This window comes from Osmerus mordax, chromosome 27 (assembly GCF_038355195.1).
Source record: "Osmerus mordax isolate fOsmMor3 chromosome 27, fOsmMor3.pri, whole genome shotgun sequence".
Classification (NCBI taxonomy): Eukaryota; Metazoa; Chordata; class Actinopteri; order Osmeriformes; family Osmeridae; genus Osmerus; species Osmerus mordax.
In genome coordinates this window covers 10,097,589-10,121,897 of record NC_090076.1, presented here as the reverse complement: position 1 = coordinate 10,121,897, position 24,309 = coordinate 10,097,589, and the positions used below count along the sequence as shown (strand labels likewise).

At 39.2% G+C, this 24,309-nt stretch overlaps 1 protein-coding gene across 1 annotated transcript in view; it reads right to left on the bottom strand.

Annotated features, from left to right (window-relative positions):
- LOC136936633 (ral guanine nucleotide dissociation stimulator-like 1) overlaps nucleotides 1–24,309 on the bottom strand; it is a 42,980-nt gene that overhangs the window by 6,586 nt on the left and 12,085 nt on the right. Inside the window, 7 exon segments of the mRNA XM_067230238.1 lie at nucleotides 21,968–22,273; nucleotides 22,360–22,543; nucleotides 22,740–22,829; nucleotides 22,908–23,029; nucleotides 23,174–23,206; nucleotides 23,310–23,396; nucleotides 23,878–23,967. Coding sequence (XP_067086339.1) covers nucleotides 21,968–22,273; nucleotides 22,360–22,543; nucleotides 22,740–22,829; nucleotides 22,908–23,029; nucleotides 23,174–23,206; nucleotides 23,310–23,396; nucleotides 23,878–23,967 — 912 coding nt within the window.

Genomic DNA, 24,309 nt, shown 5'->3' with positions numbered 1-24,309 from the left:
GTGTGTTTTTTAATGAAATTACCAAAGGGTTAGTATGTTTTTTTTGGGATGGAATTAGCAAAGGGGTTAGTATGTGTGTTTTGGATGAAATTAGCAAAGGGGTTAGTATGTGTTTTTTGGATGAAATTACCAAAGGGGTTAGTATGTGTGTTTTGGGTGAAATTAGCAAAGGGGTTAGTATGTGTGTTTTGGATGCAATGACCAAAGGGGTTAGTATGTGTGTTTTGGGTGAAATTAACAAAGGGGTAAGTATGTGTGTTTTGGGTGAAATTAGCAAAGGGGTTAGTATGTGTGTTTTGGATGAAATTAGCAAAGGGGTTAGTATGTGTTTTGGATGAAATTAGCAAATGGGTTAGTATGTGCGTTTTGGGGGAAATTAGCAAAGGGGTTAGTATGTGTTTTTTCGATGAAATTAGCAAAGGGGTTAGTATGTGTGTTTTTTATGAAATTAGCAAATGGGTTAGTATGTGTTTTTTGGATGAAATTACCAAAGGGGAAATTACCAAAGGGGTTACCATGTGTGTTTTAGATTAAATTAGCAAAGGGGTTAGTATGTGTGTTTTGGATGAAATGACCAAAGGGGTTAGTATGTGTGTTTTGGGTGAAATTAGCAAAGGGGTTAGCATGTGTGTTTTGGATGAAATTACCAAAGGGGAAATTACCAAAGGGGTTAGTATGTGTGTTTTGGGGGAAATTAACAAAGGGGTAAGTATGTGTGTTTTGGATGAAATTAGCAAAGGGGTTAGTATGTGTGTTTTGGGTGAAATGACCAAAGGGGTTAGTATGTGTGTTTTGGATGAAATTAGCAAAGGGGTTAATATGTGTGTTTTGGATGAAATTACCAAAGGGGAAATTACCAAAGGGGTTAGTATGTGTGTTTTGGGGGAAATTAACAAAGGGGTAATTATGTGTGTTTTGGATGAAATTAGCAAAGGGGTTAGTCTGTGTGTTTTGGGTGAAATTAGCAAAGGGGTTAGTATGTGTTTTGGATGAAATTACTAAAGGGGTTAGTATGTGTGTTTTTTCGATGAAATTAGCAAAGGGGTTAGTATGTGTGTTTTAGATTAAATTAGCAAAGGGGTTAGTATGTGTGTTTTGGATGAAATGACCAAAGGGGTTAGTATGTGTGTTTTGGGTGAAATTAGCAAAGGGGTTAGCATGTGTGTTTTGGATGAAATTACCAAAGGGGAAATTACCAAAGGGGTTAGTATGTGTGTTTTGGGGGAAATTAACAAAGCGGTAAGTATGTGTGTTTTTTAATGAAATTACCAAAGGGTTAGTATGTTTTTTTGGGGATGGAATTAGCAAAGGGGTTAGTATGTGTTTTTTGGATGAAATTACCAAAGGGGTTAGTATGTGTGTTTTGGGTGAAATTAGCAAAGGGGTTAGTATGTGTTTTTTGGATGAAATTACCAAAGGGGTTAGTATGTGTGTTTTGGGTGAAATTAGCAAAGGGGTTAGTATGTGTGTTTTGGATGCAATGACCAAAGGGGTTAGTATGTGTGTTTTGGGTGAAATTAACAAAGGGGTAAGTATGTGTGTTTTGGATGAAATTAGCAAAGGGGTTAGTATGTGTTTTTTGGAAGAAATTACCAAAGGGGTTAGTATGTGTGTTTTGGGTGAAATTAGCAAAGGGGTTAGTATGTGTGTTTTGGATGCAATGACCAAAGGGGTTAGTATGTGTGTTTTGGGTGAAATTAACAAAGGGGTAAGTATGTGTGTTTTGGGTGAAATTAGCAAAGGGGTTAGTATGTGTGTTCTGGATGAAATTAGCAAAGGGGTTAGTATGTGTTTTGGATGAAATTAGCAAATGGGTTAGTATGTGCGTTTTGGGGGAAATTAGCAAAGGGGTTAGTATGTGTGTTTTTTATGAAATTAGCAAATGGGTTAGTATGTGTTTTTTGGATGAAATTACCAAAGGGGAAATTACCAAAGGGGTTACCATGTGTGTTTTAGATTAAATTAGCAAAGGGGTTAGTATGTGTGTTTTGGATGAAATGACCAAAGGGGAAATTACCAAAGGGGTTAGTATGTGTGTTTTGGGTGAAATCAGCAAAGGGGTTAGCATGTGTGTTTTGGATGAAATTACCAAAGGGGAAATTACCAAAGGGGTTAGTATGTGTGTTTTGGGGGAAATTAACAAAGGGGTAAGTATGTGTGTTTTGGATGAAATTAGCAAAGGGGTTAGTATGTGTGTTTTGGGTGAAATGACCAAAGGGGTTAGTATGTGTGTTTTGGATGAAATTAGCAAAGGGGTTAATATGTGCGGTGAGGGAGTCGGACTAGTAATCCGAAGGTTGCCAGTTCGATTCCCGGTCATGCCAACTGACGTTGTGTCCTTGGGCAAGGCACTTCACCCTACTTGCCTCGGGGGAATGTCCCTGTACTTACTGTAAGTCGCTCTGGATAAGAGCGTCTGCTAAATGACTAAATGTAAATGTAAATGTGTGTTTTGGAAAAAAAATGGCAAAGGGGAAATTAACAAAGGGGTTAGTATGTGTGTTTTTTAATGAAATTACCAAAGGGTTAGTATGTGTGTTTTGGGTGAAATGACCAAAGGGGTTAGTATGTGTGTTTTGGGTGAAATGACCAAAGGGGTTAGTATGTGTGTTTTGGATGAAATTAGCAAAGGGGTTAGTATGTGTGCTTTGGGTGAAATGACCAAAGGGGTTAGTATGTGTGTTTTGGATGAAATTAGCAAAGGGGTTAATATGTAAGAGCGTCTGCTAAATGACTAAAATGTAAATATGTGTGTTTTGGGAAAAAAATGGCAAAGGGGAAATTAACAAAGGGGTTAGTATGTGTGTTTTGGGTGAAATTAACAAAGGTGTTAGTATGTGTTTTGGATGCAATGAGCAAAGGGGTTAGTATGTGTGTTTTGGATTAAATTAGCAAAGGGGTTAGTTTGTGTGTTTTGGGGGAAATTAACAAAGCGGTAAGTATGTGTGTTTTTTAATGAAATTACCAAAGGGTTAGTATGTTTTTTTTGGATGGAATTAGCAAAGGGGTTAGTATGTGTGTTTTGGATGAAATTAGCAAAGGAGTTAGTATGTGTTTTTTGGATGAAATTACCAAAGGGGTTAGTATGTGTGTTTTGGGTGAAATGACCAAAGGGGTTAGTATGTGTGTTTTGGGTGAAATGACCAAAGGGGTTACTATGTGTGTTTTGGGTGAAATGACCAAAGGGGTTAGCATGGGTGTTTTGGGTGAAATGACCAAAGGGGTTAGTATGTGTGTTTTGGATGAAATTAGCAAAGGGGTTAATATGTGTGTTTTGGGGAAAAAATGGCAAAGGGGAAATTAACAAAGGGGTTAGTATGTGTGTTTTTTAATGAAATTACCAAAGGGTTAGTATGTGTGTTTTGGGTGAAATGACCAAAGGGGTTAGTATGTGTGTTTTGGGTGAAATGACCAAAGGGGTTAGTATGTGTGTTTTGGGTGAAATTAGCAAAGGGGTTAGTATGTGTGTTTTGGATGAAATGACCAAAGGGGTTAGTATGTGTGTTTTGGGTGAAATTAGCAAAGGGGTTAGCATGTGTGTTTTGGATGAAATTACCAAAGGGGAAATTACCAAAGGGGTTAGTATGTGTGTTTTGGGGGAAATTAACAAAGGGGTAAGTATGTGTGTTTTGGATGAAATTAGCAAAGGGGTTAGTATGTGTGTTTTGGATGCAATGACCAAAGGGGTTAGTATGTGTGTTTTGGGTGAAATTAACAAAGGGGTAAGTATGTGTGTTTTGGGTGAAATTAGCAAAGGGGTTAGTATGTGTGTTTTGGATGAAATTAGCAAAGGGGTTAGTATGTGTTTTGGATGAAATTAGCAAATGGGTTAGTATGTGCGTTTTGGGGGAAATTAGCAAAGGGGTTAGTATGTGTTTTTTCGATGAAATTAGCAAAGGGGTTAGTATGTGTGTTTTTTATGAAATTAGCAAATGGGTTAGTATGTGTTTTTTGGATGAAATTACCAAAGGGGAAATTACCAAAGGGGTTACCATGTGTGTTTTAGATTAAATTAGCAAAGGGGTTAGTATGTGTGTTTTGGATGAAATGACCAAAGGGGTTAGTATGTGTGTTTTGGGTGAAATTAGCAAAGGGGTTAGCATGTGTGTTTTGGATGAAATTACCAAAGGGGAAATTACCAAAGGGGTTAGTATGTGTGTTTTGGGTGAAATCAGCAAAGGGGTTAGCATGTGTGTTTTGGATGAAATTACCAAAGGGGAAATTACCAAAGGGGTTAGTATGTGTGTTTTGGGGGAAATTAACAAAGGGGTAAGTATGTGTGTTTTGGATGAAATTAGCAAAGGGGTTAGTATGTGTGTTTTGGGTGAAATGACCAAAGGGGTTAGTATGTGTGTTTTGGATGAAATTAGCAAAGGGGTTAATATGTGTGTTTTGGAAAAAAAATGGCAAAGGGGAAATTAACAAAGGGGTAAGTATGTGTGTTTTGGATGAAATTAGCAAAGGGGTTAGTATGTGTTTTTTGGAAGAAATTACCAAAGGGGTTAGTATGTGTGTTTTGGGTGAAATTAGCAAAGGGGTTAGTATGTGTGTTTTGGATGCAATGACCAAAGGGGTTAGTATGTGTGTTTTGGGTGAAATTAACAAAGGGGTAAGTATGTGTGTTTTGGGTGAAATTAGCAAAGGGGTTAGTATGTGTGTTCTGGATGAAATTAGCAAAGGGGTTAGTATGTGTTTTGGATGAAATTAGCAAATGGGTTAGTATGTGCGTTTTGGGGGAAATTAGCAAAGGGGTTAGTATGTGTTTTTTCGATGAAATTAGCAAAGGGGTTAGTATGTGTGTTTTTTATGAAATTAGCAAATGGGTTAGTATGTGTTTTTTGGATGAAATTACCAAAGGGGAAATTACCAAAGGGGTTACCATGTGTGTTTTAGATTAAATTAGCAAAGGGGTTAGTATGTGTGTTTTGGATGAAATGACCAAAGGGGTTAGTATGTGTGTTTTGGGTGAAATTAGCAAAGGGGTTAGCATGTGTGTTTTGGATGAAATTACCAAAGGGGAAATTACCAAAGGGGTTAGTATGTGTGTTTTGGGTGAAATCAGCAAAGGGGTTAGCATGTGTGTTTTGGATGAAATTACCAAAGGGGAAATTACCAAAGGGGTTAGTATGTGTGTTTTGGGGGAAATTAACAAAGGGGTAAGTATGTGTGTTTTGGATGAAATTAGCAAAGGGGTTAGTATGTGTGTTTTGGGTGAAATGACCAAAGGGGTTAGTATGTGTGTTTTGGATGAAATTAGCAAAGGGGTTAATATGTGCGGTGAGGGAGTCGGACTAGTAATCCGAAGGTTGCCAGTTCGATTCCCGGTCATGCCAACTGACGTTGTGTCCTTGGGCAAGGCACTTCACCCTACTTGCCTCGGGGGAATGTCCCTGTACTTACTGTAAGTCGCTCTGGATAAGAGCGTCTGCTAAATGACTAAATGTAAATGTAAATGTAAATGTGTGTTTTGGAAAAAAAATGGCAAAGGGGAAATTAACAAAGGGGTTAGTATGTGTGTTTTTTAATGAAATTACCAAAGGGTTAGTATGTGTGTTTTGGGTGAAATGACCAAAGGGGTTAGTATGTGTGTTTTGGGTGAAATGACCAAAGGGGTTAGTATGTGTGTTTTGGATGAAATTAGCAAAGGGGTTAGTATGTGTGCTTTGGGTGAAATGACCAAAGGGGTTAGTATGTGTGTTTTGGATGAAATTAGCAAAGGGGTTAATATGTAAGAGCGTCTGCTAAATGACTAAAATGTAAATATGTGTGTTTTGGGAAAAAAATGGCAAAGGGGAAATTAACAAAGGGGTTAGTATGTGTGTTTTGGGTGAAATTAACAAAGGTGTTAGTATGTGTTTTGGATGCAATGAGCAAAGGGGTTAGTATGTGTGTTTTGGATTAAATTAGCAAAGGGGTTAGTTTGTGTGTTTTGGGGGAAATTAACAAAGCGGTAAGTATGTGTGTTTTTTAATGAAATTACCAAAGGGTTAGTATGTTTTTTTTGGATGGAATTAGCAAAGGGGTTAGTATGTGTGTTTTGGATGAAATTAGCAAAGGAGTTAGTATGTGTTTTTTGGATGAAATTACCAAAGGGGTTAGTATGTGTGTTTTGGGTGAAATGACCAAAGGGGTTAGTATGTGTGTTTTGGGTGAAATGACCAAAGGGGTTACTATGTGTGTTTTGGGTGAAATGACCAAAGGGGTTAGCATGGGTGTTTTGGGTGAAATGACCAAAGGGGTTAGTATGTGTGTTTTGGATGAAATTAGCAAAGGGGTTAGTATGTGTGTTTTGGATGAAATGACCAAAGGGGTTAGTATGTGTGTTTTGGGTGAAATTAGCAAAGGGGTTAGCATGTGTGTTTTGGATGAAATTACCAAAGGGGAAATTACCAAAGGGGTTAGTATGTGTGTTTTGGGGGAAATTAACAAAGGGGTAAGTATGTGTGTTTTGGATGAAATTAGCAAAGGGGTTAGTATGTGTGTTTTGGATGCAATGACCAAAGGGGTTAGTATGTGTGTTTTGGGTGAAATTAACAAAGGGGTAAGTATGTGTGTTTTGGGTGAAATTAGCAAAGGGGTTAGTATGTGTGTTTTGGATGAAATTAGCAAAGGGGTTAGTATGTGTTTTGGATGAAATTAGCAAATGGGTTAGTATGTGCGTTTTGGGGGAAATTAGCAAAGGGGTTAGTATGTGTTTTTTCGATGAAATTAGCAAAGGGGTTAGTATGTGTGTTTTTTATGAAATTAGCAAATGGGTTAGTATGTGTTTTTTGGATGAAATTACCAAAGGGGAAATTACCAAAGGGGTTACCATGTGTGTTTTAGATTAAATTAGCAAAGGGGTTAGTATGTGTGTTTTGGATGAAATGACCAAAGGGGTTAGTATGTGTGTTTTGGGTGAAATTAGCAAAGGGGTTAGCATGTGTGTTTTGGATGAAATTACCAAAGGGGAAATTACCAAAGGGGTTAGTATGTGTGTTTTGGGTGAAATCAGCAAAGGGGTTAGCATGTGTGTTTTGGATGAAATTACCAAAGGGGAAATTACCAAAGGGGTTAGTATGTGTGTTTTGGGGGAAATTAACAAAGGGGTAAGTATGTGTGTTTTGGATGAAATTAGCAAAGGGGTTAGTATGTGTGTTTTGGGTGAAATGACCAAAGGGGTTAGTATGTGTGTTTTGGATGAAATTAGCAAAGGGGTTAATATGTGTGTTTTGGAAAAAAAATGGCAAAGGGGAAATTAACAAAGGGGTTAGTATGTGTGTTTTTTAATGAAATTACCAAAGGGTTAGTATGTGTGTTTTGGGTGAAATGACCAAAGGGGTTAGTATGTGTGTTTTGGGTGAAATGACCAAAGGGGTTAGTATGTGTGTTTTGGATGAAATTAGCAAAGGGGTTAGTATGTGTGCTTTGGGTGAAATGACCAAAGGGGTTAGTATGTGTGTTTTGGATGAAATTAGCAAAGGGGTTAATATGTAAGAGCGTCTGCTAAATGACTAAAATGTAAATATGTGTGTTTTGGGAAAAAAATGGCAAAGGGGAAATTAACAAAGGGGTTAGTATGTGTGTTTTGGGTGAAATTAACAAAGGTGTTAGTATGTGTTTTGGATGAAATTACTAAAGGGGTTAGTATGTGTGTTTTGGATGCAATGAGCAAAGGGGTTAGTATGTGTGTTTTGGATTAAATTAGCAAAGGGGTTAGTTTGTGTGTTTTGGGGGAAATTAACAAAGCGGTAAGTATGTGTGTTTTTTAATGAAATTACCAAAGGGGAAATTACCAAAGGGGTTAGTATGTGTGTTTTGGGGGAAATTAACAAAGGGGTAAGTATGTGTGTTTTGGATGAAATTAGCAAAGGGGTTAGTATGTGTGTTTTGGGTGAAATGACCAAAGGGGTTAGTATGTGTGTTTTGGATGAAATTAGCAAAGGGGTTAATATGTGTGTTTTGGAAAAAAAATGGCAAAGGGGAAATTAACAAAGGGGTTAGTATGTGTGTTTTTTAATGAAATTACCAAAGGGTTAGTATGTGTGTTTTGGGTGAAATTAACAAAGGGGTAAGTATGTGTGTTTTGGATGAAATTAGCAAAGGGGTTAGTATGTGTTTTTTGGAAGAAATTACCAAAGGGGTTAGTATGTGTGTTTTGGGTGAAATTAGCAAAGGGGTTAGTATGTGTGTTTTGGATGCAATGACCAAAGGGGTTAGTATGTGTGTTTTGGGTGAAATTAACAAAGGGGTAAGTATGTGTGTTTTGGGTGAAATTAGCAAAGGGGTTAGTATGTGTGTTTTGGATGAAATTAGCAAAGGGGTTAGTATGTGTTTTGGATGAAATTAGCAAATGGGTTAGTATGTGCGTTTTGGGGGAAATTAGCAAAGGGGTTAGTATGTGTGTTTTTTATGAAATTAGCAAATGGGTTAGTATGTGTTTTTTGGATGAAATTACCAAAGGGTTAGTATGTGTGTTTTGGGTGAAATGACCAAAGGGGTTAGTATGTGTGTTTTGGGTGAAATGACCAAAGGGGTTAGTATGTGTGTTTTGGATGAAATTAGCAAAGGGGTTAGTATGTGTGCTTTGGGTGAAATGACCAAAGGGGTTAGTATGTGTGTTTTGGATGAAATTAGCAAAGGGGTTAATATGTGTTTTGGATGAAATTACTAAAGGGGTTAGTATGTGTGTTTTGGATGCAATGAGCAAAGGGGTTAGTATGTGTGTTTTGGATTAAATTAGCAAAGGGGTTAGTTTGTGTGTTTTGGGGGAAATTAACAAAGCGGTAAGTATGTGTGTTTTTTAATGAAATTACCAAAGGGTTAGTATGTTTTTTTTTGGATGGAATTAGCAAAGGGGTTAGTATGTGTGTTTTGGATGAAATTAGCAAAGGAGTTAGTATGTGTTTTTTGGATGAAATTACCAAAGGGGTTAGTATGTGTGTTTTGGGTGAAATGACCAAAGGGGTTAGTATGTGTGTTTTGGGTGAAATGACCAAAGGGGTTACTATGTGTGTTTTGGGTGAAATGACCAAAGGGGTTAGCATGGGTGTTTTGGGTGAAATGACCAAAGGGGTTAGTATGTGTGTTTTGGATGAAATTAGCAAAGGGGTTAATATGTGTGTTTTGGGAAAAAAATGGCAAAGGGGAAATTAACAAAGGGGTTAGTATGTGTGTTTTTTAATGAAATTACCAAAGGGTTAGTATGTGTGTTTTGGGTGAAATGACCAAAGGGGTTAGTATGTGTGTTTTGGGTGAAATGACCAAAGGGGTTAGTATGTGTGTTTTGGGTGAAATTAGCAAAGGGGTTAGTATGTGTGTTTTGGATGAAATGACCAAAGGGGTTAGTATGTGTGTTTTGGGTGAAATTAACAAAGGGGTTAGCATGTGTGTTTTGGATGAAATTACCAAAGGGGAAATTACCAAAGGGGTTAGTATGTGTGTTTTGGGGGAAATTAACAAAGGGGTAAGTATGTGTGTTTTGGATGAAATTAGCAAAGGGGTTAGTATGTGTGTTTTGGGGGAAATTAACAAAGCGGTAAGTATGTGTGTTTTTTAATGAAATTACCAAAGGGTTAGTATGTTTTTTTTGGGATGGAATTAGCAAAGGGGTTAGTATGTGTGTTTTGGATGAAATTAGCAAAGGGGTTAGTATGTGTTTTTTGGATGAAATTACCAAAGGGGTTAGTATGTGTGTTTTGGGTGAAATTAGCAAAGGGGTTAGTATGTGTGTTTTGGATGCAATGACCAAAGGGGTTAGTATGTGTGTTTTGGGTGAAATTAACAAAGGGGTAAGTATGTGTGTTTTGGGTGAAATTAGCAAAGGGGTTAGTATGTGTGTTTTGGATGAAATTAGCAAAGGGGTTAGTATGTGTTTTGGATGAAATTAGCAAATGGGTTAGTATGTGCGTTTTGGGGGAAATTAGCAAAGGGGTTAGTATGTGTTTTTTCGATGAAATTAGCAAAGGGGTTAGTATGTGTGTTTTTTATGAAATTAGCAAATGGGTTAGTATGTGTTTTTTGGATGAAATTACCAAAGGGGAAATTACCAAAGGGGTTACCATGTGTGTTTTAGATTAAATTAGCAAAGGGGTTAGTATGTGTGTTTTGGATGAAATGACCAAAGGGGTTAGTATGTGTGTTTTGGGTGAAATTAGCAAAGGGGTTAGCATGTGTGTTTTGGATGAAATTACCAAAGGGGAAATTACCAAAGGGGTTAGTATGTGTGTTTTGGGTGAAATCAGCAAAGGGGTTAGCATGTGTGTTTTGGATGAAATTACCAAAGGGGAAATTACCAAAGGGGTTAGTATGTGTGTTTTGGGGGAAATTAACAAAGGGGTAAGTATGTGTGTTTTGGATGAAATTAGCAAAGGGGTTAGTATGTGTGTTTTGGGTGAAATGACCAAAGGGGTTAGTATGTGTGTTTTGGATGAAATTAGCAAAGGGGTTAATATGTGTGTTTTGGAAAAAAAATGGCAAAGGGGAAATTAACAAAGGGGTAAGTATGTGTGTTTTGGATGAAATTAGCAAAGGGGTTAGTATGTGTTTTTTGGAAGAAATTACCAAAGGGGTTAGTATGTGTGTTTTGGGTGAAATTAGCAAAGGGGTTAGTATGTGTGTTTTGGATGCAATGACCAAAGGGGTTAGTATGTGTGTTTTGGGTGAAATTAACAAAGGGGTAAGTATGTGTGTTTTGGGTGAAATTAGCAAAGGGGTTAGTATGTGTGTTCTGGATGAAATTAGCAAAGGGGTTAGTATGTGTTTTGGATGAAATTAGCAAATGGGTTAGTATGTGCGTTTTGGGGGAAATTAGCAAAGGGGTTAGTATGTGTTTTTTCGATGAAATTAGCAAAGGGGTTAGTATGTGTGTTTTTTATGAAATTAGCAAATGGGTTAGTATGTGTTTTTTGGATGAAATTACCAAAGGGGAAATTACCAAAGGGGTTACCATGTGTGTTTTAGATTAAATTAGCAAAGGGGTTAGTATGTGTGTTTTGGATGAAATGACCAAAGGGGTTAGTATGTGTGTTTTGGGTGAAATTAGCAAAGGGGTTAGCATGTGTGTTTTGGATGAAATTACCAAAGGGGAAATTACCAAAGGGGTTAGTATGTGTGTTTTGGGTGAAATCAGCAAAGGGGTTAGCATGTGTGTTTTGGATGAAATTACCAAAGGGGAAATTACCAAAGGGGTTAGTATGTGTGTTTTGGGGGAAATTAACAAAGGGGTAAGTATGTGTGTTTTGGATGAAATTAGCAAAGGGGTTAGTATGTGTGTTTTGGGTGAAATGACCAAAGGGGTTAGTATGTGTGTTTTGGATGAAATTAGCAAAGGGGTTAATATGTGCGGTGAGGGAGTCGGACTAGTAATCCGAAGGTTGCCAGTTCGATTCCCGGTCATGCCAACTGACGTTGTGTCCTTGGGCAAGGCACTTCACCCTACTTGCCTCGGGGGAATGTCCCTGTACTTACTGTAAGTCGCTCTGGATAAGAGCGTCTGCTAAATGACTAAATGTAAATGTAAATGTAAATGTGTGTTTTGGAAAAAAAATGGCAAAGGGGAAATTAACAAAGGGGTTAGTATGTGTGTTTTTTAATGAAATTACCAAAGGGTTAGTATGTGTGTTTTGGGTGAAATGACCAAAGGGGTTAGTATGTGTGTTTTGGGTGAAATGACCAAAGGGGTTAGTATGTGTGTTTTGGATGAAATTAGCAAAGGGGTTAGTATGTGTGCTTTGGGTGAAATGACCAAAGGGGTTAGTATGTGTGTTTTGGATGAAATTAGCAAAGGGGTTAATATGTAAGAGCGTCTGCTAAATGACTAAAATGTAAATATGTGTGTTTTGGGAAAAAAATGGCAAAGGGGAAATTAACAAAGGGGTTAGTATGTGTGTTTTGGGTGAAATTAACAAAGGTGTTAGTATGTGTTTTGGATGCAATGAGCAAAGGGGTTAGTATGTGTGTTTTGGATTAAATTAGCAAAGGGGTTAGTTTGTGTGTTTTGGGGGAAATTAACAAAGCGGTAAGTATGTGTGTTTTTTAATGAAATTACCAAAGGGTTAGTATGTTTTTTTTGGATGGAATTAGCAAAGGGGTTAGTATGTGTGTTTTGGATGAAATTAGCAAAGGAGTTAGTATGTGTTTTTTGGATGAAATTACCAAAGGGGTTAGTATGTGTGTTTTGGGTGAAATGACCAAAGGGGTTAGTATGTGTGTTTTGGGTGAAATGACCAAAGGGGTTACTATGTGTGTTTTGGGTGAAATGACCAAAGGGGTTAGCATGGGTGTTTTGGGTGAAATGACCAAAGGGGTTAGTATGTGTGTTTTGGATGAAATTAGCAAAGGGGTTAGTATGTGTGTTTTGGATGAAATGACCAAAGGGGTTAGTATGTGTGTTTTGGGTGAAATTAGCAAAGGGGTTAGCATGTGTGTTTTGGATGAAATTACCAAAGGGGAAATTACCAAAGGGGTTAGTATGTGTGTTTTGGGGGAAATTAACAAAGGGGTAAGTATGTGTGTTTTGGATGAAATTAGCAAAGGGGTTAGTATGTGTGTTTTGGATGCAATGACCAAAGGGGTTAGTATGTGTGTTTTGGGTGAAATTAACAAAGGGGTAAGTATGTGTGTTTTGGGTGAAATTAGCAAAGGGGTTAGTATGTGTGTTTTGGATGAAATTAGCAAAGGGGTTAGTATGTGTTTTGGATGAAATTAGCAAATGGGTTAGTATGTGCGTTTTGGGGGAAATTAGCAAAGGGGTTAGTATGTGTTTTTTCGATGAAATTAGCAAAGGGGTTAGTATGTGTGTTTTTTATGAAATTAGCAAATGGGTTAGTATGTGTTTTTTGGATGAAATTACCAAAGGGGAAATTACCAAAGGGGTTACCATGTGTGTTTTAGATTAAATTAGCAAAGGGGTTAGTATGTGTGTTTTGGATGAAATGACCAAAGGGGTTAGTATGTGTGTTTTGGGTGAAATTAGCAAAGGGGTTAGCATGTGTGTTTTGGATGAAATTACCAAAGGGGAAATTACCAAAGGGGTTAGTATGTGTGTTTTGGGTGAAATCAGCAAAGGGGTTAGCATGTGTGTTTTGGATGAAATTACCAAAGGGGAAATTACCAAAGGGGTTAGTATGTGTGTTTTGGGGGAAATTAACAAAGGGGTAAGTATGTGTGTTTTGGATGAAATTAGCAAAGGGGTTAGTATGTGTGTTTTGGGTGAAATGACCAAAGGGGTTAGTATGTGTGTTTTGGATGAAATTAGCAAAGGGGTTAATATGTGTGTTTTGGAAAAAAAATGGCAAAGGGGAAATTAACAAAGGGGTTAGTATGTGTGTTTTTTAATGAAATTACCAAAGGGTTAGTATGTGTGTTTTGGGTGAAATGACCAAAGGGGTTAGTATGTGTGTTTTGGGTGAAATGACCAAAGGGGTTAGTATGTGTGTTTTGGATGAAATTAGCAAAGGGGTTAGTATGTGTGCTTTGGGTGAAATGACCAAAGGGGTTAGTATGTGTGTTTTGGATGAAATTAGCAAAGGGGTTAATATGTAAGAGCGTCTGCTAAATGACTAAAATGTAAATATGTGTGTTTTGGGAAAAAAATGGCAAAGGGGAAATTAACAAAGGGGTTAGTATGTGTGTTTTGGGTGAAATTAACAAAGGTGTTAGTATGTGTTTTGGATGAAATTACTAAAGGGGTTAGTATGTGTGTTTTGGATGCAATGAGCAAAGGGGTTAGTATGTGTGTTTTGGATTAAATTAGCAAAGGGGTTAGTTTGTGTGTTTTGGGGGAAATTAACAAAGCGGTAAGTATGTGTGTTTTTTAATGAAATTACCAAAGGGGAAATTACCAAAGGGGTTAGTATGTGTGTTTTGGGGGAAATTAACAAAGGGGTAAGTATGTGTGTTTTGGATGAAATTAGCAAAGGGGTTAGTATGTGTGTTTTGGGTGAAATGACCAAAGGGGTTAGTATGTGTGTTTTGGATGAAATTAGCAAAGGGGTTAATATGTGTGTTTTGGAAAAAAAATGGCAAAGGGGAAATTAACAAAGGGGTTAGTATGTGTGTTTTTTAATGAAATTACCAAAGGGTTAGTATGTGTGTTTTGGGTGAAATGACCAAAGGGGTTAGTATGTGTGTTTTGGGTGAAATGACCAAAGGGGTTAGTATGTGTGTTTTGGGTGAAATTAGCAAAGGGGTTAGTATGTGTGTTTTGGGTGAAATTAGCAAAGGGGTTAGTATGTGTGTTTTGGATGAAATTAGCAAAGGGGTTAGTATGTGTTTTGGATGAAATTAGCAAAGGGGTTAGTATGTGTGTTTTGGGGGAAATTAACAAAGCGGTAAGTATGTGTGTTTTTTAATGAAATTACCAAAGGGGTTAGTATGTGTGTTTTGGGTGAAATTAACAAAGGGGTAAGTATGTGTGTTTTGGATGAAATGACCAAAGGGGTTAGTATGTGTGTTTTGGGTGAAATTAGCAAAGGGGTTAGTATGTGTGTTTTTTAATGAAATTACCAAAGGGTTAGTATGTGTGTTTTGGGTGAAATTAACAAAGGGGTAAGTATGTGTGTTTTGGGTGAAATTAGCAAAGGGGTTAGTATGTGTGTTTTGGATGAAATTAGCAAAGGGGTTAGTATGTGTTTTGGATGAAATTAGCAAATGGGTTAGTATGTGCGTTTTGGGGGAAATTAGCAAAGGGGTTAGTATGTGTTTTTTCGATGAAATTAGCGAAGGGGTTAGTATGTGTGTTTTTGATGAAATTAGCAAAGGGGTTAGTATGTGTTTTTTCAATGAAATTAGCAAAGGGGTTAATATGTGTGTTTTGGGAAAAAAATGGCAAAGGGGAAATTAACAAAGGGGTTAGTATGTGTGTTTTTTAATGAAATTACCAAAGGGTTAGTATGTGTGTTTTGGGTGAAATGACCAAAGGGGTTAGTATGTGTGTTTTGGGTGAAATGACCAAAGGGGTTAGTATGTGTGTTTTGGGTGAAATTAGCAAAGGGGTTAGTATGTGTGTTTTGGATGAAATGACCAAAGGGGTTAGTATGTGTGTTTTGGGTGAAATTAACAAAGGGGTTAGCATGTGTGTTTTGGATGAAATTACCAAAGGGGAAATTACCAAAGGGGTTAGTATGTGTGTTTTGGGGGAAATTAACAAAGGGGTAAGTATGTGTGTTTTGGATGAAATTAGCAAAGGGGTTAGTATGTGTGTTTTGGGGGAAATTAACAAAGCGGTAAGTATGTGTGTTTTTTAATGAAATTACCAAAGGGTTAGTATGTTTTTTTTGGGATGGAATTAGCAAAGGGGTTAGTATGTGTGTTTTGGATGAAATTAGCAAAGGGGTTAGTATGTGTTTTTTGGATGAAATTACCAAAGGGGTTAGTATGTGTGTTTTGGGTGAAATTAGCAAAGGGGTTAGTATGTGTGTTTTGGATGCAATGACCAAAGGGGTTAGTATGTGTGTTTTGGGTGAAATTAACAAAGGGGTAAGTATGTGTGTTTTGGGTGAAATTAGCAAAGGGGTTAGTATGTGTGTTTTGGATGAAATTAGCAAAGGGGTTAGTATGTGTTTTGGATGAAATTAGCAAATGGGTTAGTATGTGCGTTTTGGGGGAAATTAGCAAAGGGGTTAGTATGTGTTTTTTCGATGAAATTAGCAAAGGGGTTAGTATGTGTGTTTTTTATGAAATTAGCAAATGGGTTAGTATGTGTTTTTTGGATGAAATTACCAAAGGGGAAATTACCAAAGGGGTTACCATGTGTGTTTTAGATTAAATTAGCAAAGGGGTTAGTATGTGTGTTTTGGATGAAATGACCAAAGGGGTTAGTATGTGTGTTTTGGGTGAAATTAGCAAAGGGGTTAGCATGTGTGTTTTGGATGAAATTACCAAAGGGGAAATTACCAAAGGGGTTAGTATGTGTGTTTTGGGGGAAATTAACAAAGGGGTAAGTATGTGTGTTTTGGATGAAATTAGCAAAGGGGTTAGTATGTGTGTTTTGGGTGAAATGACCAAAGGGGTTAGTATGTGTGTTTTGGATGAAATTAGCAAAGGGGTTAATATGTGTGTTTTGGATGAAATTACCAAAGGGGAAATTACCAAAGGGGTTAGTATGTGTGTTTTGGGGGAAATTAACAAAGGGGTAATTATGTGTGTTTTGGATGAAATTAGCAAAGGGGTTAGTCTGTGTGTTTTGGGTGAAATTAGCAAAGGGGTTAGTATGTGTTTTGGATGAAATTACTAAAGGGGTTAGTATGTGTGTTTTTTCGATGAAATTAGCAAAGGGGTTAGTATGTGTGTTTTAGATTAAATTAGCAAAGGGGTTAGTATGTGTGTTTTGGATGAAATGACCAAAGGGGTTAGTATGTGTGTTTTGGGTGAAATTAGCAAAGGGGTTAGCATGTGTGTTTTGGATGAAATTACCAAAGGGGAAATTACCAAAGGGGTTAGTATGTGTGTTTTGGGGGAAATTAACAAAGCGGTAAGTATGTGTGTTTTTTAATGAAATTACCAAAGGGTTAGTATGTTTTTTTGGGGATGGAATTAGCAAAGGGGTTAGTATGTGTTTTTTGGATGAAATTACCAAAGGGGTTAGTATGTGTGTTTTGGGTGAAATTAGCAAAGGGGTTAGTATGTGTTTTTTGGATGAAATTACCAAAGGGGTTAGTATGTGTGTTTTGGGTGAAATTAGCAAAGGGGTTAGTATGTGTGTTTTGGATGCAATGACCAAAGGGGTTAGTATGTGTGTTTTGGGTGAAATTAACAAAGGGGTAAGTATGTGTGTTTTGGATGAAATTAGCAAAGGGGTTAGTATGTGTTTTTTGGAAGAAATTACCAAAGGGGTTAGTATGTGTGTTTTGGGTGAAATTAGCAAAGGGGTTAGTATGTGTGTTTTGGATGCAATGACCAAAGGGGTTAGTATGTGTGTTTTGGGTGAAATTAACAAAGGGGTAAGTATGTGTGTTTTGGGTGAAATTAGCAAAGGGGTTAGTATGTGTGTTCTGGATGAAATTAGCAAAGGGGTTAGTATGTGTTTTGGATGAAATTAGCAAATGGGTTAGTATGTGCGTTTTGGGGGAAATTAGCAAAGGGGTTAGTATGTGTTTTTTCGATGAAATTAGCAAAGGGGTTAGTATGTGTGTTTTTTATGAAATTAGCAAATGGGTTAGTATGTGTTTTTTGGATGAAATTACCAAAGGGGAAATTACCAAAGGGGTTACCATGTGTGTTTTAGATTAAATTAGCAAAGGGGTTAGTATGTGTGTTTTGGATGAAATGACCAAAGGGGTTAGTATGTGTGTTTTGGGTGAAATTAGCAAAGGGGTTAGCATGTGTGTTTTGGATGAAATTACCAAAGGGGAAATTACCAAAGGGGTTAGTATGTGTGTTTTGGGTGAAATCAGCAAAGGGGTTAGCATGTGTGTTTTGGATGAAATTACCAAAGGGGAAATTACCAAAGGGGTTAGTATGTGTGTTTTGGGGGAAATTAACAAAGGGGTAAGTATGTGTGTTTTGGATGAAATTAGCAAAGGGGTTAGTATGTGTGTTTTGGGTGAAATGACCAAAGGGGTTAGTATGTGTGTTTTGGATGAAATTAGCAAAGGGGTTAATATGTGCGGTGAGGGAGTCGGACTAGTAATCCGAAGGTTGCCAGTTCGATTCCCGGTCATGCCAACTGACGTTGTGTCCTTGGGCAAGGCACTTCACCCTACTTGCCTCGGGGGAATGTCCCTGTACTTACTGTAAGTCGCTCTGGATAAGAGCGTCTGCTAAATGACTAAATGTAAATGTAAATGTAAATGTGTGTTTTGGAAAAAAAATGGCAAAGGGGAAATTAACAAAGGGGTTAGTATGTGTGTTTTTTAATGAAATTACCAAAGGGTTAGTATGTGTGTTTTGGGTGAAATGACCAAAGGGGTTAGTATGTGTGTTTTGGGTGAAATGACCAAAGGGGTTAGTATGTGTGTTTTGGATGAAATTAGCAAAGGGGTTAGTATGTGTGCTTTGGGTGAAATGACCAAAGGGGTTAGTATGTGTGTTTTGGATGAAATTAGCAAAGGGGTTAATATGTAAGAGCGTCTGCTAAATGACTAAAATGTAAATATGTGTGTTTTGGGAAAAAAATGGCAAAGGGGAAATTAACAAAGGGGTTAGTATGTGTGTTTTGGGTGAAATTAACAAAGGTGTTAGTATGTGTTTTGGATGCAATGAGCAAAGGGGTTAGTATGTGTGTTTTGGATTAAATTAGCAAAGGGGTTAGTTTGTGTGTTTTGGGGGAAATTAACAAAGCGGTAAGTATGTGTGTTTTTTAATGAAATTACCAAAGGGTTAGTATGTTTTTTTTGGATGGAATTAGCAAAGGGGTTAGTATGTGTGTTTTGGATGAAATTAGCAAAGGAGTTAGTATGTGTTTTTTGGATGAAATTACCAAAGGGGTTAGTATGTGTGTTTTGGGTGAAATGACCAAAGGGGTTAGTATGTGTGTTTTGGGTGAAATGACCAAAGGGGTTACTATGTGTGTTTTGGGTGAAATGACCAAAGGGGTTAGCATGGGTGTTTTGGGTGAAATGACCAAAGGGGTTAGTATGTGTGTTTTGGATGAAATTAGCAAAGGGGTTAATATGTGTGTTTTGGGGAAAAAATGGCAAAGGGGAAATTAACAAAGGGGTTAGTATGTGTGTTTTTTAATGAAATTACCAAAGGGTTAGTATGTGTGTTTTGGGTGAAATGACCAAAGGGGTTAGTATGTGTGTTTTGGGTGAAATGACCAAAGGGGTTAGTATGTGTGTTTTGGGTGAAATTAGCAAAGGGGTTAGTATGTGTGTTTTGGATGAAATGACCAAAGGGGTTAGTATGTGTGTTTTGGGTGAAATTAGCAAAGGGGTTAGCATGTGTGTTTTGGATGAAATTACCAAAGGGGAAATTACCAAAGGGGTTAGTATGTGTGTTTTGGGGGAAATTAACAAAGGGGTAAGTATGTGTGTTTTGGATGAAATTAGCAAAGGGGTTAGTATGTGTGTTTTGGATGCAATGACCAAAGGGGTTAGTATGTGTGTTTTGGGTGAAATTAACAAAGGGGTAAGTATGTGTGTTTTGGGTGAAATTAGCAAAGGGGTTAGTATGTGTGTTTTGGATGAAATTAGCAAAGGGGTTAGTATGTGTTTTGGATGAAATTAGCAAATGGGTTAGTATGTGCGTTTTGGGGGAAATTAGCAAAGGGGTTAGTATGTGTTTTTTCGATGAAATTAGCAAAGGGGTTAGTATGTGTGTTTTTTATGAAATTAGCAAATGGGTTAGTATGTGTTTTTTGGATGAAATTACCAAAGGGGAAATTACCAAAGGGGTTACCATGTGTGTTTTAGATTAAATTAGCAAAGGGGTTAGTATGTGTGTTTTGGATGAAATGACCAAAGGGGTTAGTATGTGTGTTTTGGGTGAAATTAGCAAAGGGGTTAGCATGTGTGTTTTGGATGAAATTACCAAAGGGGAAATTACCAAAGGGGTTAGTATGTGTGTTTTGGGTGAAATCAGCAAAGGGGTTAGCATGTGTGTTTTGGATGAAATTACCAAAGGGGAAATTACCAAAGGGGTTAGTATGTGTGTTTTGGGGGAAATTAACAAAGGGGTAAGTATGTGTGTTTTGGATGAAATTAGCAAAGGGGTTAGTATGTGTGTTTTGGGTGAAATGACCAAAGGGGTTAGTATGTGTGTTTTGGATGAAATTAGCAAAGGGGTTAATATGTGTGTTTTGGAAAAAAAATGGCAAAGGGGAAATTAACAAAGGGGTTAGTATGTGTGTTTTTTAATGAAATTACCAAAGGGTTAGTATGTGTGTTTTGGGTGAAATGACCAAAGGGGTTAGTATGTGTGTTTTGGGTGAAATGACCAAAGGGGTTAGTATGTGTGTTTTGGATGAAATTAGCAAAGGGGTTAGTATGTGTGCTTTGGGTGAAATGACCAAAGGGGTTAGTATGTGTGTTTTGGATGAAATTAGCAAAGGGGTTAATATGTAAGAGCGTCTGCTAAATGACTAAAATGTAAATATGTGTGTTTTGGGAAAAAAATGGCAAAGGGGAAATTAACAAAGGGGTTAGTATGTGTGTTTTGGGTGAAATTAACAAAGGTGTTAGTATGTGTTTTGGATGAAATTACTAAAGGGGTTAGTATGTGTGTTTTGGATGCAATGAGCAAAGGGGTTAGTATGTGTGTTTTGGATTAAATTAGCAAAGGGGTTAGTTTGTGTGTTTTGGGGGAAATTAACAAAGCGGTAAGTATGTGTGTTTTTTAATGAAATTACCAAAGGGGAAATTACCAAAGGGGTTAGTATGTGTGTTTTGGGGGAAATTAACAAAGGGGTAAGTATGTGTGTTTTGGATGAAATTAGCAAAGGGGTTAGTATGTGTGTTTTGGGTGAAATGACCAAAGGGGTTAGTATGTGTGTTTTGGATGAAATTAGCAAAGGGGTTAATATGTGTGTTTTGGAAAAAAAATGGCAAAGGGGAAATTAACAAAGGGGTTAGTATGTGTGTTTTTTAATGAAATTACCAAAGGGTTAGTATGTGTGTTTTGGGTGAAATGACCAAAGGGGTTAGTATGTGTGTTTTGGGTGAAATGACCAAAGGGGTTAGTATGTGTGTTTTGGGTGAAATTAGCAAAGGGGTTAGTATGTGTGTTTTGGGTGAAATTAGCAAAGGGGTTAGTATGTGTGTTTTGGATGAAATTAGCAAAGGGGTTAGTATGTGTTTTGGATGAAATTAGCAAAGGGGTTAGTATGTGTGTTTTGGGGGAAATTAACAAAGCGGTAAGTATGTGTGTTTTTTAATGAAATTACCAAAGGGGTTAGTATGTGTGTTTTGGGTGAAATTAACAAAGGGGTAAGTATGTGTGTTTTGGATGAAATGACCAAAGGGGTTAGTATGTGTGTTTTGGGTGAAATTAGCAAAGGGGTTAGTATGTGTGTTTTTTAATGAAATTACCAAAGGGTTAGTATGTGTGTTTTGGGTGAAATTAACAAAGGGGTAAGTATGTGTGTTTTGGGTGAAATTAGCAAAGGGGTTAGTATGTGTGTTTTGGATGAAATTAGCAAAGGGGTTAGTATGTGTTTTGGATGAAATTAGCAAATGGGTTAGTATGTGCGTTTTGGGGGAAATTAGCAAAGGGGTTAGTATGTGTTTTTTCGATGAAATTAGCGAAGGGGTTAGTATGTGTGTTTTTGATGAAATTAGCAAATGGGTTAGTATGTGTGTTTTAGATTAAATTAGCAAAGGGGTTAGTATGTGTGTTTTGGGGGAAATTAACAAAGGGGTTAGTATGTGTTTTGGATGAAATTACTAAAGGGGTTAGTATGTGTGTTTTGGATGAAATTAGCAAAGGGATTAGTATGTGTTTTTTCGATGAAATTAGCAAAGGGGTTAGTATGTGTGTTTTAGATTAAATTAGCAAAGGGGTTAGTATGTGTGTTTTGGATGAAATGACCAAAGGGGTTAGTATGTGTGTTTTGGGTGAAATTAGCAAAGGGGTTAGCATGTGTGTTTTGGATGAAATTACCAAAGGGGAAATTACCAAAGGGGTTAGTATGTGTGTTTTGGGGGAAATTAACAAAGGGGTAAGTGTGTGTTTTGGATGAAATTAGCAAAGGGGTTAGTATGTGTGTTTTGGGGGAAATTAACAAAGCGGTAAGTATGTGTGTTTTTTAATGAAATTACCAAAGGGGTTAGTATGTGTGTTTTGGGTGAAATTAGCAAAGGGGTTAGTATGTGTGTTTTAGATGCAATGACCAAAGGGGTTAGTATGTGTGTTTTGGGTGAAATTAACAAAGGGGTAAGTATGTGTGTTTTGGATTAAATGACCAAAGGGGTTAGCATGTGTGTTTTGGATGAAATGACCAAAGGGGTTAGTATGTGTGTTTTGGATGAAATGACCAAAGGGGTTAGCATGTGTCTCTCTCACACACACACACATACACACTCTCTGTGTAACACACACACCCCCTCACCAGGATGCTCTTGTAGAGGTTGCCGTTGCCGTGCGGTAGGCTCACCCTGATGACACAGGCGTCCTGTGCCTGGGTGTTGTAGGCCGGGGGGAGGGAGGGGGAGGCAGGGGAGAGAGGGGTGAGGGTCATGGAGCGCCGGTGGCTGCATGGGGGGAGGGAGGGGGAGGCGGGGAGGGAGGGGGAGAGAGGGGAGAGGGAGGGGGAAGCGGGGGAGAGAGGGGTGAGGGAGGGGGAGGCAGGGGCGGCAGACGAGGAGGAGGTGGTGTCCATGGAATGGAGGGAGTTGCAGGAGAAGGACTCTGAAAGCTGGACACACACATCAATCATCAGTATCAATTGTTGAATATCATGCTTTGTGTGTCTGTGCTGTGCGTGTGTGTGAGTGTTCCCACCTTGCTGCGCGAAGCATCCGGGGTGTGTGTGTGTGTGAGGGCGTCCGCGTTGTGTGTGTCTCCATCCGAGGGGCTGGAGTCACTGGAAGACAGGCTGACTGAGTCCATGCTCTCCCCTGAGCTGCCAGCAGGGGGCGAGCGGGCCTCCCTGAGCGGGCTGCAGGAGTCTGCTCCCAGGAACAAGCTGGGGGAGGAGATCAGGTCCAAAGTAAAGGTTAAGTTTATTCAGAAGGGTGCAGGTGAGGGGTGTACTATAATACAGGAGGTGAGCGTGAGGTGAGCGTGAGGTGAGCGTGAGGTGAGCGTGAGGTGAGCGTGAGGTGAGCGTGAGGTGAGCGTGAGGTGAGGTTTTTCTCCAGCAGGGAGGCTGCAGGACTCACAGACTCAGTCTCTTCACCATGCTCTTGGGAGGTTTGGGGGAGGAGGGGCTGCTGTCTCCCAGTCCTTCGATGTCACACGACAGGGCATAGCTGCAACACACACACACTGCAGGTTAGCATTTGTATGTCCGAGAGTGTGTGCGTGTGTGTGTGTGTGTGTGTGTGTACCTCTCCTCTTCGCTGTACTGGGGCTGGTTCCTGAACCAGTGTAAGAAGGTGGGGTCTGGGGCCAGGCAGTAGCTGTTGCAGGCTGACTGCAGCAGCTTGATCTGGGCAATCACCTCAAATTCCTGGAGAGTCATACATATCACATACATGTCACATACATGTCACATACTCATTATATATTGCTTATTATTTCACCCTAAATAAGAGTGTGAGCAGTAAGAGGTGAGCAGTAACAGGTGAGCAGTAACAGGTGATGAATCACGTACTCTACGTCTCTTCTCAAAGTTGATGAGGCCTCCCTGAGGAACACAAAGAGCTCAATGTCAGAACCTTGACTTACACACACACACACACACACACAGGGTCAAACACACACACACACACACACACACACACACTGACCTCCACCAGGTCAGGCAGGGCGGTGTCCAGCATGGTGAGGTCTGTCAAGAATGTCCCCAGGTAGGGGATGGTTCCCTGCATGGCCCCCTGGGAACACAGGTCATACAGGGTCACACACAGGGTCACACACAGGGTCACACACAGGAGGGAGGAGGGGAGGAGGGATGAGGGGAGGAGGGATGAGGGGAGGAGGGAGGAGGGGAGGAGGGATGAGGGGAGGAGGGATGAGGGGATGAGGGAGGGGAGGAGGGATGAGGGGATGAGGGAGGGATGAGGGGATGAGGGAGGAGGGATGAGGGAGGGAAGGAGGGATGAGGGGATGAGGGAGGGGAGGAGGGATGAGGGGATGAGGGAGGGATGAGGGGATGAGGGAGGAGGGATGAGGGAGGGAAGGAGGGATGAGGGATGAGGGGAGGAGGGATGAGGGGAGGAGGGATGAGGGAGGGGAGGAGGGAGGGGAGGAGGGATGAGGGGATGAGGGGAGGAGGGGAGGAGGGATGAGGGAGGGGAGGAGGGATGAGGGGAGGAGGGATGAGGGAGGGGAGGAGGGATGAGGGAGAAGTCTCACCATGTCCTTCTGAAGCTGTAGTCTCTTGTGGGTGCGCTTGTGGTGCTCCTTGGCCCCGCTGTCCAGACTGGCGAACTTAGAGGTGCCCTCCTGCAGGGGTGGGGCAAGGACACATGATCTCACGTTAAGGTAGGTCAGTGTTTCCTCTATGTTGATTGGAGGAAACACTGTAGGTTATCCCACTAGTGTAAGTGTGTGTGCATGTGAGTATCTGAGTTTAAAGTTCTGCTTGTTGTGTACAATTCACTGAAGGGCTAAGGGCCAAAGTCCAGACATTCTTCCAGAGTATAAACCAGAGTGGGGCTGCTGCTAGCCAGGTCCAAACAGGCTCATTTATCCTTTTGAAATGTTTTGGTATTTATGCGTATGTGGGAGTGTGTGTGTGTGTGTGTGTGTGAGTGTGCGTGCGTGTGCGTGTGCGTGTGTGTGTAT